At 55.7% G+C, this 14,103-nt stretch overlaps 1 protein-coding gene across 1 annotated transcript; it reads right to left on the minus strand.

Moving 5' to 3' along the window:
• Window positions 1–18: 18 nt before the first annotated feature.
• Window positions 19–14,078, minus strand: RUVBL2 (RuvB like AAA ATPase 2). The gene is made up of 15 exons (XM_059905028.1): window positions 13,757–14,078; window positions 10,733–10,787; window positions 9,110–9,165; window positions 8,655–8,796; window positions 6,681–6,810; window positions 6,464–6,530; window positions 5,183–5,289; window positions 5,004–5,097; window positions 4,489–4,612; window positions 4,058–4,152; window positions 3,843–3,961; window positions 1,243–1,362; window positions 724–853; window positions 243–357; window positions 19–129 (listed from the first exon to the last, which is right to left on the minus strand). Exons 1-15 carry the CDS (start codon window positions 13,766–13,768, stop codon window positions 104–106), a joined length of 1,392 nt encoding a protein of 463 aa, XP_059761011.1. The 5' UTR covers window positions 13,769–14,078; the 3' UTR covers window positions 19–103.
• Between the last annotated feature and the right edge of the window lie 25 nt (window positions 14,079–14,103).

The following is a 14,103-nucleotide window of genomic DNA, read 5'->3' on the forward strand; positions in this document are numbered from 1 at the left end:
CACAACACACACAACAGGTCCAGTTTCAGAACCATTTTATACAAAGTCACAGTGTCAGAACTCTGGTAGAAAATGGGGAAGCGGGGGTGAAGGTGATATCAGCTCAGGAGGTGTCCATGGTTTCACCTTCTGTCGGGAGAAGGAAGGCCACGTGGTCAGTGTGGCCCCGAGGGCAGGGCCTGAGCTCTCCAGGCCGGGCTCCCTCCTCCCTCTCTGGGGCAGGCGGGGAGGGGGACACTCACTGAGCTCGTTGAAGAGGAAGGCGTCCTGGTACTCCTTCATGTACTGCGTGGAGCGCGACTCATCCAGGAAGAGCGAGTAGACCCGCTTGATGTCATCCACCTGCACCTCGGTGCCCTGACAGGGGACGTGAGACCTCAGTGGGCCCCTCCCAGGAGGCGGGTCAGGGTGAGGACTCTGGGGCCAGGTCGCCTGGATTCAAATCCTGCCGTGGCCACCTCGTGGCTGTGGGCCCCACCTCCCCACCCCTCAGTTTCTTCACCTGTAAAATGGACTTAATGGCATCAACTTGCCGCCAATAGATATTTACTCAGCACCTCCCGTGTGTCAGGCTGGGAGCCACAGCAATTAACCCGAGAGACCAAAGTCCCCTGCCTTTGAAAATTTGGGTTCTGGGACTAAATGCAACTGCCCACGGAAAGCCCTGGGAGTAGCATGTCCTCCACTCGCTCATCTGACCCCTGGGCAGACGCAGCCGCTGACCTTGCGTTTCCGGCACACCAGGCTGGCGGCCGTGATGAGCTGGATGGCGTAGCGCAGCGAGGTCTCCAGCCCAATGCGGGTCAGCACCGTGTAGGCGTCCTCACTCATCTCCACGTCTTCCTCCTCACACCTGCGGGCAGGGGGCGTAGGGGGCATTCAGCCAGGGCCGTGGCGCTGCTGGACCTCCCGGGGTACACGTGGAGTCCACGTCCTCAGAAGCACAGAAGAGCCACCGAGGCACAGGCTGGGCCCAAACCTTGGGCCTCCTGAGCCTCCCCCTTCCAGGGCTCTTTCCCCAAGGTCAGTCACCGGCACAGCCCCTCCCTTCTCCAAAGAGCCCCCCCCTCCCCGATCACAGGCCACTGCTTGGACGCCCAGCCCAGTCCTGCTTCTGGCAGCCCAGTGACCTCCCCCTCAGACCTCAGTGTCGCCACGTGTCACACAGGGTGGACACCAGCCCTGCCTCCCAGGCCTGCAGCCTGGACCTGTCCCGGAAGGCCGGGGGGCCCCCACCCGCACCGGATGCGGAGGATCTGCTTTGTGTCTTTCTCGCTGTAGGGAGAGGTCGAGACGATAAGCAGGCGGTCCAGCAGGTCAATGGGGATGCCGTGGGGGCTCTGGTAGCTGGTGCCCCGGATCCTGGGGAGGAGGGGGAAGGGAGGCTGTCAGGGTGATGCTCTTAGAACCTGGCTCTCCACTCCCTCTACTCAGAACACCCCACCCCTACCAACCCCCTCGGCCGCAGCCCGCTCGCTGGCTCACTGGACCAAATACCCAGCAGCCTTCAGCTCTGGGCTGGTGTCACTGCCCGAAGGCGCAGCCACGCCCTGACTGCATCAATCCCCCTGGAGCTGAGCTGGTTTTCGCTAGATATCTGTGTCCGGGATTACCGGATCAAGGTCCCACTCCTCTGCTTGACACAGAGCTCCGCAAGGGAAGCCACTGTGCCGGTCCCGTCCCCGCCTGCACCTGGCCCAGCACAAGGCCTGGCACGTGGTGCTAGGAAACAGCAGATTCCCGTTATTCATGGTAGCTGCATTCTACAAAGTGGAGGCGAACATTCAACTAGCAAATACAGGGTTAGGCTCTTGTGAGCCTCTGGTCACAATTTTTGGCAACCAACCAATAGGTAGCCTGGTTTCAGGTTAAAGACACCTTATTCAATATACATTATTGACTTATTCATGCTGAACTCATAGCCAGTAGCACTTGAACTCGTGCCTGAAGGAAGCTCATCTAACACATGTGTTTTCTCCGTACGGCACATCCCTGCCTTCTTGTGCTTAGCGACGCTGGACAGCTGGGGGCCATTTTAAACAGCAAAGTTACCAGGAACAAAAAGCATACAATGTGACAAATGTGGCACTAAATAGATCAGGAAAAGGACACTTATTTACAGCCTGTGAACTGAAACTAGGAGGCACAGCACTGCCTGCTTCGACCCTTGTCTGGACTGTCTGCCGTGGGCGATTCAATTTTTTCCTGCTCTGCACACGTTTGCGAATGACCGCCAAAGTGTGATGGATACCAATTTGGGGGCTACAAATCAACTGTAGCGAGTAAGCAGATCCACAAATACGGAATCTGCAGAGGAGTGGCTGCGTTTGCTGCCCCTCACAGGAGACACCCCTGTTCCCACAGCCTGACCTGCAGCTGCTACAAACATGCTCTCAGCTGCTCTCATCCAACCCTGTCATCTGGATACCAAATTCTGGCCCTGCCGCCTTCTACGTGTGACCTTGGGCAAGTTACCAGGCCTTGCTGTCCCCAGCTTTAAAATGGGGCCGAGGGAATGCCCTGGTGGTCTGGGTGGTTAGGACTCCGCGCTTCCACTGCAGGGGGCACGGGTTTGATCCTTGCTTGGGGAACTAAGATCCTGCAAGCTGTGATGCATGGCCAAAAAAATAAAAAAATAATAAAGCAGGGCTGAGACAATATTACCTCCCGAGCTTCTTCTGAGGGGGCCAAGCAGTTCATCCTGGAAAAGGGCCAAGCACAGAGCCAAGGACGACCTGCCTGCGGCCCCCAGTAGCCACGCTCCTGTCTTCCCTGCACTGCAGCTGGCACACGGCTGCTGCCCTGGAGGTGCTGGTCACTGGGCTACCGCGCGGCCAGGTGCTGCCACACACCTGAGCAGCCCTGGGTAATGGGTCCAGGTGGCCGTGCTGGGTGCAGCCTTTGGGCCCCAGCCTCTTGCGAGCTCTCTGCCCTCCACTTCCTTCTACCTTCCTGTGGACTCTTGAAACGTAGATGAGGTGGGGAAGAGCCAGCAGGGAGGACATGGCACAGCACCCCCTAGGGCAGAGGTTCCCAAGCTTTACGGCAACTGGTACCCTTCATGTCTCAGGATCTTTTCCATGGTACCCTTAGGTCAAGAGAAATACTAAGCTTCGTTCCCTTTATTTCTATTAAGCAGTTAGGTGTAAGCAACTTAATTGTAGTATTTTCTGCAGCGTCCGAAACATGTCACTGTGCATCCCTTAAAACCTTAAAACATCCCACAGGGGCTCCCCTGGTGGCGCAGTGGTTAAGAATCCGCCTGCCAATGCAGGGAACACGGGTTCGAGCCCTGGTCCGGGAAGATCCCACATGCTGCGGAGCAACTAAGCCCGTGCGCCACAACTACTGAGCCCGCACGCCTACAGCCCGTGCTCTGCAACAAGAGAAGCCACCATAATGAAAAGCCTGCGCACTGCAACGAAGAGTTGCTCCCACTCGCCGCAACTAGAGAAAGCCTGCGCACAGGAACGAAGACCCAGTGCAGCCAAAAAAAAAAACCAAAACACATCCCACAGCACTCCTGTGTTCTCTGCAGTACCCTGGGGTGCCTTGGCACACAGTTTGGGAACTGGAGCCTTAAGGGAACAAGAAAACAGAAAGAACATGGCACCTGGACTTCCCTGTGGAGCAGAGTTGCCCACCAGCCCTGACCAGCCACCTACTTTTGTTTGAGGGGAAAGTACACTGTCTTGTCTGGGCCACAAAGCTCGGGGATAGCCAAGCCCACCCCTCCCTAACGAGGTGCTCACCAAACGTGCCCTGATTATCCAGTGGCCGTTCCCACCACCCAGAGGTCCCCGTTCTCCCCAGGGGCCTCTGAGGGGCCGGCAGTGGCTCACCGGGTGATGCCGCGGTTGGTGGCCATGATGAGGACAGGCGCCATGTCACTCTCCAGGGCCCGGTTGAGGAAGGAGAAGCTCTCAATGTCCAGCATGTGGACCTCGTCGATAAACAGCACCTGGGGGTCAGGGGGGCGGATGTCAAACCCACCTCCTGCGCCCACTCTTCTCCCCCACCGCAACGTCCCCTGCCCTGGCCCTGTCCTGGTACTCACGCCGGGGATGATCTCCGCCTTGCCCTCCTCCCGCCACTCGGCCACCTTGGCATTGATCTGCTCTCGGACTTCTGACTTGATCTCCCCTGTGTCACCTGCGGGAGGCGGGGTGTCAGAGACAAGACAGGGATCCAGGGCTGGAGGGTGGACCAAGATGCAGAAGGATGGGACGCCGGGGACAGAGGGGAGAGAGACCAAGCCTGGAGTGGCAGCACGACGGGAGGGCCAGGGAGTCGGAGGTGTCCCAGAGAGGCAACACAGGGGGAGAGAAGAACCACACTCACAGACGGAGAAGAACAGGAGTCGGCGAACAGGGATGGAGGAAGAGGGGAAAAGCCATGGTCACGGGGGGGGCCGTACTGGTGGATGGGAGAGGGAGAGGGGAGCTGCTAGGCCCCCTGGGGCGGGGGGCGACGACGGCTGGGCCTCACCTGAGAAGAGGGCCAGGAAGCCCTGGGTGCGGGAGTTGATGACGTCAATCTCGTGCAGGGACACCGTGTGCACCACCTCCTTGCGTTTCTGGAGCTCCCCGTCTGGGCACTGCACGAACTTGGTCTATGGGGCCGGGGTGGGGTTCAGTGTGGACAAGGGCAGAAAAGAGCATGAAGTGGGGGGGCCCAAGGGGCCGTCTGGGGGAGACTGGGGCTCCCTGGAATGGAACTAAGAATCCAGATGGGGGTTACCCAGAAACCCCAGGCCCAAGAGGTAGTCAAGACCAGGGCAGTCAACAGCACTGAAGGATATGGGGGTTCCTGGAGGACCCCGGAAACCATGAGCCAAGTGCCAAGCTGAGGGGTCCCAGCTGTCCTAGAGGGTACAGGGAAGAACCAGGAGTACCAGGGACATGGGGTTGGGGTGACAGGAGGATCCAGACCCTGTGGGCCCTGGGGTGATGGAGGAGAAACATCCTGGTGCCTGATGGAGGGGACCTGGAGCCCTGACCCACCTGGGAGCCCATGGCGTCATAGTCTCGAGCGCGTGTGAACGAGCGTCCCAGCTTGGAGATCTTGCCCGTGGCCTTGTCGATGGTGATCACATCCCTGCAGGGGATGGAGGGCGGGGGTGAGGAAAGGAAGGGCCAGAGCTCCCCTACCCTGACCACCTGGTGCGGCCCCCACTGCTCACCCAGCCTGGACCTTGTCCTTGGTCAGGGACTCGATCATCTTAGTGCCCAGGTCGTATATGGTTTCCATCTCTGTGGTCTTGAGGGTCAGCTTGCCCACCTTGGAGCCCTGAGGGGTGACATGCCAGGCAAGGGGCTCAGAGACGGGCCCGATGTCTCCCTAACACAGCTTCAGAACAAGCATGACATGGGGCAGCTTTGGGGGCTTGACGAAGATATCCACTGTCACAACTGCGGTGACAGCTTCCTGGGTGCATGTGTGTCAAAGCCTAACATCCTGTAAACCTTCAAGGGCGTGGCTTATTGGCTGTCAACTGCACATTAATAAAGCTATTATTAAAACTCCAGTAAAGAAACAAACAAAAACCTAAAAGACAAAATCTATAAAAACAACAGGGACCTGAGGTCTCACAGAATGGCCAAAGGGGTCCCACTGTAACACTCCTTTTTTATACCCAAATGAAAGGCAGTTTTTGTCGATCACAAACCCAGAAGAACTCAGCTAAACACAACTAAGAAAACAAAAAATGCCACGCCCCTCCCCACGAGATAAGCTAAGAAAACAAAATGCCACGCCCCTCCTCACAAGATGAACAGTCGCCAAGTCCGGGCTTTTCCCAGCACATTGGAGTCTCTCCTGTGTCCTGGAATTGTTTCCACAGTGAGGTGCTCCCTTTGTAGGGACAGGCAGCAGCATAAAAGAACTGGGATTGGGGAGGGAGTTACAGGGAGTTTTGCTTGTTCATTTTTTTTTTTTTTTTAATTTATTTATTTATGGCTGTGTTGGGTCTTCATTTCTGTGCGAGGGCTCTCTCCAGTTGTGGCAAGCGGGGGCCACTCTTCATCGCGGTGCGCGGGCCTCTCACTATCGCGGCCTCTCTTGTTGCAGAGCACAGGCTCCAGACGCGCAGGCTCAGTAATTGTGGCTCACGGGCCCAGTTGCTCCGTGGCATGTGGGATCTTCCCAGACCAGGGCTCGAACCCATGGTCCCCTGCATTGGCAGGCAGATTCTCAACCACTGCGCCACCAGGGAAGCCCTGCTTGTTCATTTTTAAAGGGAGGATGTATCCACAGATTTCTTCTGTAATCAAAATCTAATTTAAAGAACTATCTGGGGAATAGCTTTCCCTATATTTAAAGACTCTCCTACCATGTTTTTAAAATTCAAAATTTAATTGCAATAGATGAGACTAATTTAGGAGGCTGTTTACAGGTGTTAAAAGTGCAGGTGGACCCCCACCCTCCAGCCCTGGGCGTAGCCTAGACTCGGGAGCAGACTCACCGTCCCTGTTGCTGGCCGATCAATCTGGATCTCCACCACCTCCCCTTCGATGATCTCGGTCTCCTCCCTGGGCAGAGAACAGATCTAAGGAGAGAGCCCGAGGCCTGGGCCCTCAGGAATTGCCAACTCCTGTGAGCCCTTGGGTGCAGGATAAGCTGGCCAGGGCCAGGGGGGGATGTCCCAAGGCCGCTGGGAGCTGGCACCACCCCCTGCTTACTTGATGCGCACACCGATGGAGCGCCGGAAGGCCTGTGTCAGCGCCTCCGTTTTGCTCATCTCCAGGGAGAAGATCTCACTGCCGGCAATGGCTGTGAACGGGGTGTCAGGGCCCAGGGCCTGTGCCATGCCTGGGAAGGAGGGGAGGCAGCCTGGGTAGGTGGGGGCGGACCTGGCACCAGGTCCCCAACACCCGCTCTGTGGCAAACCAGCTCTTCTCCCTCCTCAGGCAGGAGAGCAGGAGAGGGGCAGGGTGCTGAGCGGCAGACAGGGCGACGCAGAGAAGGCAGGGGACGGAGGGCCGCGTGGGCAGGCCCTGGATCAGAACCCTGCGCTGCCCAGAGGGCGAACCTTACGACTCTATAACTTGCCAAGCCTGCCTCCCAACCTCTAAGAGCTGTTTAGCCTCAGGGCTTGGGGGTGATGAGCAGGGGTAGAGGCAAGGGGCTGATATTGAAGGTAAGAGAGTCAGACTGCGTAGGTTCGAATCCCGGCTTCGGTGCTTAGCACCGGGTGACCTTGAGAAGTCTGCTCCCCAAGCCGGTTTGCCCCTCTGTGTAATGGGACCGATAACATGACAAGCACTGGCACGGGATGGCACCCTGCACAGGAGCGATTACGAGGGCGGGCAGGCATACACTGGTGCTCAACCATGACTCCGCCACATGGTCTGGAACCAGCACAGGGACGGGTCTCCTCTATGGTCTGGGGCCTGGAGCTGGCTGGTAGACAGCAGGGCCATTCCTGCCATCACTCCAAGCGCTGAGCCCCTCTGCCAGCTCCCCTTCCTGAGGGCTCTGCCCAGCTCTGAGCCAAGTCTCCCGGACAGGAAGTCACCAAACCCTCCTGACCAGTGTGAGCTGGGAACTCTCCTTGGTCCCCTTTACAGATGTGTGTCACACTCTGTGCCTGGGTGTCCTGCTCCCTACTGTCTGTCCAGGAGACTCCCAGACATCCTACAAGTCTTAGTTTAGGCACTGACTCACCTGGGAAGTCTCTCCTGGCAACCACCACCCCGTTTTCTCTCCCCACCACCCCTCATCGGAGGTAGAAGCCTCCTCTGTTCATCACCCTGGACGGGACCGTGTCCACGAACACTTCCTCCAGGCCGGAAGCTTCTTAAAGTCAGGACTTTGGTCTTAATCATCTTAGTGTCCGCAGTGTCTGGTCCAGGGCCTGGCACACCAGGGTACCCGAATGAGTGCTACTTTATCTTAACTGCAGACCTAGCTGTTACCTTGATTCTCACTGCCTGGCCCCACAGTCAAGGCACAAAGGTGGGAATGAGTGGGAAGAGAGGAGAGTCCAGGAAAGCTTCAATGAGGAAAAGATGCCTGGGTAGGGTTTTGAAGGATGAATAGGAGCTCAACAAGGATGAGGGACAGTTGTGAGTAAAAAGATCTTAAATCACTAATGCATTGCAAAAGAGACTGCTGGCTGTCTATGCAATGCCCATCTTTCCCATCTTCCTTCGTTCCAGACCCCCCATTTTCTTAGGGTAGCAGTGATCCCAATTAAAATATTAAAATAAGTTTTAGTGTCTCATTCTTGTGCAGCAGAGTGTAGCCATTAAGCTCTAGTCAATAAAATATAAGCAAGAGCGTGTGGGAGTCCCAAGACAGCTGCTTAAAGGGAGCTACCTCTAGGAGGTACACCCTCATTGCAATTACTCTATCTCCTTCTTCCCATATGGAGTATGGGTGGGATGGCTGGAGCGTAGGCCATCTTCTTGCAACATGAGGTGACCCTGACATGGAAGCAAGTGACGTGGAGGCAGGAAGGTAGGAGCCTTCACTGTTCAACAAGGCTGAATTGGCCTACATTCAGGTTCTTCTATGGGAGAGAATAAACCCATAGTGTTTAAGCCACTGCCATTTTGGGCTGTCTGTTAAACATGGCTGAACCTGACCCTGACTTACACGGGAGGGATCATCTGGCAAGGCCAGAAGAGATCCTGCCCTGAGAGGTGTCTTACCCATGGCGATGGCCGTCTTCCCAGTACCCGGCTGGCCGGCGATGAGGACTGCCCGGCCGGCGATCTTCCCTTCCCGGATCATCTCCAGCACCACGCCAGCTGCCCTCCGGGCCGCCAGCTGGCCCACCATGCCCTGGGAAGCCTGGGGGTGGGAGGTGACAGAGCACACAAGGTGACTTCCTACTGGGCTACTACTGCATTTCTACCACCTCCAGGCTGATGAGATCAAACAGGACATTGTTGGCTGGGACTTCAGAAAAAAAGCCAAAAAAGCCTTTTCCACCCCCATTTTTTAAAGAACGATAAAACTGCACATGCCACTGAATTTTATAAATACAGCGCAGACAAAGGTCTGGAAGATCATAACGCAGTCCCCGTACTCCCCACAGCCCTGGGTCCCCTCTGCCCGAGGCCCCCATGGAGCAGCCTTCCCACCCCGGCCCCCTGGGCTCTACCTGCCGTGGCTCCAAGGCATCGTCTAGCCCCAGCCCCCGGATATGGGAGTGAGCGCCTGTGTGTGGGGAAAGAACCAGAAGACACGGTTATCAGCCAGCTCGTGTCGATGTGTGGCCTGAGGGGCTTCCCCGCTGAGCCCTGGTTTCCTCCTCGGTCACAGGGGCACCTCGATTCCCCACCTCACTGGGAGGATGGCCGGACATGGTAAATGCTCAGTAAATAAGAGTGGCTCTTAGGCTACATGGTGGTCTGAGTGACCTCCCAGGTTCTAATCTCATTCCATGTAACTCTGAGAACAAGAGTCTCAGCTATTATCACCCTGGCTCATGGCCAGGGCTCAATAATTGCCCCCAGGCCCTCATTGACATGGAGGCGGGGAGGAGTTCAGAGAGGTTAGGTCCCTTGCCCAAGACCACACGGCCAGTGAGAGGTGAAGACGCAGGATTCCAATGTTTTACACTAGACCAGGGCTGGGCAAACTACAGCCTGTGGGTGGGCACTTGTTTTTGTAAATAAAGTTTTATTGGCACACAGCCATGTCCATTCGCTTACATACCATCTGGGGGTGCTCTCGCACTGCTGCAGCAGAATTGATTACTTTCAACAGAGAAGATTTACTATCTGGCACTTTAAGGAAAGATGTGTCAACCCCTGTGCTGGACTGTAGGCACGCCGAGGGCAGGGATTCGGTGCAGCTAGAGTCTCCTGGGTCCTCAGCTCCCAGCAGGGCTGGCCCTTGATAGCTAAGTGCTTTACCTTATTGTACCTTATGTCAACCGAGGAGGTGAACTACTCTCCCACCGTTTTGCAGGTAAGGAAACTGAGGCACAGACAGCAACTAGCCCCTCACTACGTGGCTCAGAAGTGGCACCCAGCAGCGTGCTTCCAGAACCCAGGTTCATAGGCAGGAGCCCTTTACTGCCTCTTCTGGAAGCTCTGAATGAATGAATGTGGACAAATAAGTGTAGTCTCCTCCTTGCAAGTAAGGCTCTTTGCAAAGGCTGCACCCTGTTGTTGCCACTACACCCCAACTTCCTGGTCCCGGGTGAGCTGGGACCAGGGGCTTGACTGCTCTGAGTCTTGGTCACCTCAGCTAAAAATGAGATGACAGTCACAAGAGGCGCCTTGTGGGGCTACTGTAAGGATTCAAGGGATGCAAACTCATATTCAATGGTTATCTGTGGAGCGTCTGGTCTGCCAGGGCCTGTGCTGGGCACACCGCTAGGACGGAGACAGACCAGGTCCCCGCCCTCACAGAGATGATGCGAGTGCTGGGGGTTTGGGACAGTCAGTGCAGGGCCAACTCCAGTCAGCACTCAGCAAATATCCACTTTCACGATTTCCAAGCAGGATGCTGGGGCATCCGGGAGCCCCGCCAGGGAAGCCAAGCCAGCAGCAGTAGCGCCTGGGGTTGAGGCCTGGCATGGTCCACCCCACCCCGGCCCCCAGCCATCTGACCTGCTCTGGAACTCAGGATCCTCCCTCCTTAGATAGGGGGGACGGGGGATGGTGGGATGGTGTGCAGGCCGACTCCCTCTCGGGGGTCCTGGGTAAGTTGGCTCTGTCAGGGGTACAGGGGGCAGGCAGGGGCTAGGTCCTATGCCTGATCCACGCTCACTCACCGATACGCTCAATCCTCGTCACGTCGCGGATCTCTGGGACCTTGGTTGTGGCTGTCTGGGGTTGGAGGAAGACGCATCAGTAAGAGCCTTTGCGGTCCCAGCTTTCAACAAGCCCTCCTCTGTCCCTCCTGCCCGCCTCCCACAAGACAGTCCTTTCCACTCTTCCCCACAGGGGGGCTGGCGTCCCAAACACCAGATCCTCCTCAGTTGTCACCCACTAGGGCTGGTGGGTTGACCCCGTTACGCTGTCAGTCCCAGGAAGCCAAGGACTGTGTCTGTCTCATTCACAGCCCCGTCCCCAGGGCTGGGCCCATGTTTGATGCCCAGGAATTATTTGCTGAAGGAAGAAGTCCTCCCCGTCCCCCAGAGCTGCGAGGACAGATGCAGAGTGGGCATTAACTTGGATGTGTTCTGGCCCCCGCTGATCTCCCAGCCCCCCCTTGCGCCTCGCTGCCCCAGCTCTCTGTCACTAGGCCTTTGCATGTGCAGGTCCCTGGTCTGGCCTGCTCTCCCCACCCCACTCACTGAATCAGATCAAGCGTCACTCATTAAGGGAGGCCCTCTTAATGCAGCAGCCCCTGCCCGGCTAATTTTAGGGTCTCTGGATGTCCAGACAGAAGGAATGGCCTCTTTTGGGAGTCTGAGCTCACACTCACAAGGTAGACTGTTGGATCAATGTTCTTGGCTCCAATGGATGTGAGTCCCATGAAGGGCACAGCCCACATCTCACTGGTCTCCCTTGGGGCTCAATGTTTGGAGTTTGAATGAATGAAGCCCTGAAGTGCTGAGCTCACTCAACAAGCAGGTACCGAGGTCTCCTGTGTCCCCAGCTTTCCAAAGAGCAAAGTCAGACATTATCCCTTCTCACGTGGGGGAGAGAGATGAGTAAACACCGCCTGGGACAATTCAAGAACCGAATGGAGATCCACTCAGATATTCATGGCAATGTTATGTATAACCAAGAGGTGGAAAAAACCCAAAACATCCATCAACGGATAGATAAACAAAATATGGGGTAGCCATAAAACGAAATATTATTCAGCCATAAAAAGGGATGAAGGGACTTCCCCGGTGGCGCAGTGGTTAAGAATCCACCTGCCAATGCAGGAGACACGGGTTCGAGCCCTGGTCTGGGAAGATCCCACATGTCGCGGAGCAACTAAGCCTGTGCGCCACAACTACTGAGCCTGCGCTCTAGAGCCCACGAGCCACAACTACCGAGCCCGCATGCCACAACTACTGAAGCCCGTGCGCCTAGAGTCCGTGCTCCGCAACAAGAGAAGCCACCGCAACGAGAAGCCCGCGCACCACAAGGAAGAGTAGCCCCCGCTCACCGCAACTAAAGAAAGCCCACGCACAGCAATGAAGACCCAACGCAGCATACAATTCTTAAAAAAAAAAAAAAGACCCAACGCAGCCAAAAATAAATAAATAAATTTACATAAATAAGTAAATAATATTTTTTTAAAAAAGGGATGAAGTTCTGATCCACGCTACAACATGGATGAACCTTGAAAACATTATGCTGAGTGAAAGAAGCCAGACACAAAAGGTCACATGTCGAATGATTCCGTTTATATGAAATGTCCAGAATAGATAAATCTAGAGACACAAAGTAGATTAGAGGTTGCCTGGGGTGAATAAAGAAAGGGAGGCCTAAGAAGGCAGCACGCTGACCCAGCTCCTTGACCACCTGCCCCCAACCCTCCTCCTCCTCACAGGTCTCCTAACCAGAATGAGAGGAGATGCAGGCATCCAACCCAAGGAAAACCCTCCTCTCTCTGGAACCAAGAGTTCAGACTTCCTGACCACCACATAGTCACAAGCCTCCTCCCTTGCAGTTTGTGACCTCTCCCACTTACTCTTCCTCACAGGAGGTTGCTCACTGCCCCCAAACCGCTATCAGAAGATTGAGAACATACTCTCACCCACCCCTATACAGCCTATCAGACTCTACTCGAGACAAAAGATAGACATTGGTCCAGGAATCCCAACCCTCAGCAATCCCAACATACAGACCTGCCTCCTACAAAACCTTTCCTTTCACCATAAGCCTCTCCTACCCCCCGCTGCCTGCTGATCCCATGGAAACAAAACTCAGCTCCTACCATCCCCTCATACTCCCAATACTTCATCCACACCCATGCAAACTGGGTCTCAGGAGTGTGGCCACTGCCCTTTCCTCTTCCACTTCCCCATCCACCCCCTTTGCCATGACAACAGAAACAGACTCACATGTCACCCCTCAGGCACCAGTTAACTCTCATCCCGACCCTAGCCCCATCTTGACTGAGGTCACCATGGGAACCGAGGCATCTGGAAGCCACGTCCAACCCCCAAGCCAAGGCTACATCCCTTCTTCATTCAGATGTTTCTCAGAAAAGTACTTGGTGCCTGGCCCAGTGCAAGTGATAACTTATTGAGCATCCACGCTGGGCATGCCCTGATGAAATGCTGGGAATATGAAAATGGTTAAAACAACCCCATGACAAGTTCCTAAGCCTCTGTGCTCCCGGCCCTTTCCGCTCTCTACTGACACCCTCTGAGTTCTCAACACTCTCTCTTTTGGCTCAAGACTCAATAAGCAACTCCACGACCTGAAGCGCAGAGGGCAGGTCCCCGCCTGTGTTTCTTCCTTGTACTCAGGTACTATTCACACCATCAACAACCCAAGACTGCTGGATGGCTTGGAGCCCAAGACACTACAACCCTCATCAGACTTTAAGGCAAAGGACTGGAGAATTGGCCACTAGTTGCGCCCAGAGGATTGGAAGTTGGAGTTCCTATAAGATGATGGAGTCAGATTTGACCACTGAGACCGTAAATATTCACTTGAACCCAGGATGCCGGTATCCTAGTCCCTTCTTTTTTCCTCCCTCAGATCCAGAAGCCCAGGCCCCCAGCTCCCTCCTTCCTCAGATCCAGGAGTCCAGGCCCCCAGCCTCCTCTGCGCTAAGATCCAAGAGTCCCCGTCCAGCCCCCTCCTCCTTGAGACTCCTCAGCCCTCAACACGCCGACACTCACCACGGTTGCCATGATGCTCACCAACCGCCAATATCCTAGCGGAAACGGAAACGCGCTAGGAACGAGGCTTTCTGGCCCCTCTAGACTGCCAGGTCCTCCAAAAATCTCGGTGGTTCTCCTGGTGGGCGCGGCGTCACTTTTCAGGCCCCGCCCATCCAGGCTGCTCTGGAAGATGAGTTCCCAGAACTGCTGAGTCGATTCCCCACGCCTCGTGGCTCCTCCTCCTTTTACCCAGGCCTCCTTACTAAGGCCGATTGCAAAATTCTTAACACTTCTTCGGGCAACCACACGTCCCCCACGCTTCCTTTCCTCCTTATCCACCGTCTTCCCTCCCCCGCCAATTTTGG

This window comes from Balaenoptera ricei, chromosome 19 (genome assembly GCF_028023285.1).
Source record: "Balaenoptera ricei isolate mBalRic1 chromosome 19, mBalRic1.hap2, whole genome shotgun sequence".
NCBI classification, from domain to species: Eukaryota; Metazoa; Chordata; class Mammalia; order Artiodactyla; family Balaenopteridae; genus Balaenoptera; species Balaenoptera ricei.

What these genes read in the sequence shown, in the direction of transcription:
- RUVBL2 (XM_059905028.1), bottom strand. An exon ending in GAAGACGGCCATCGCCATGG is followed by an intron (nt 6,811 to 8,654) that starts GTAAGACACCTC and finishes CCTCCTTCCCAG; the next exon opens with GCATGGCACAGGCCCTGGGC. An exon ending in TGGTGTGCCGGAAACGCAAG is followed by an intron (nt 358 to 723) that starts GTCAGCGGCTGC and finishes GTCCCCTGTCAG; the next exon opens with GGCACCGAGGTGCAGGTGGA.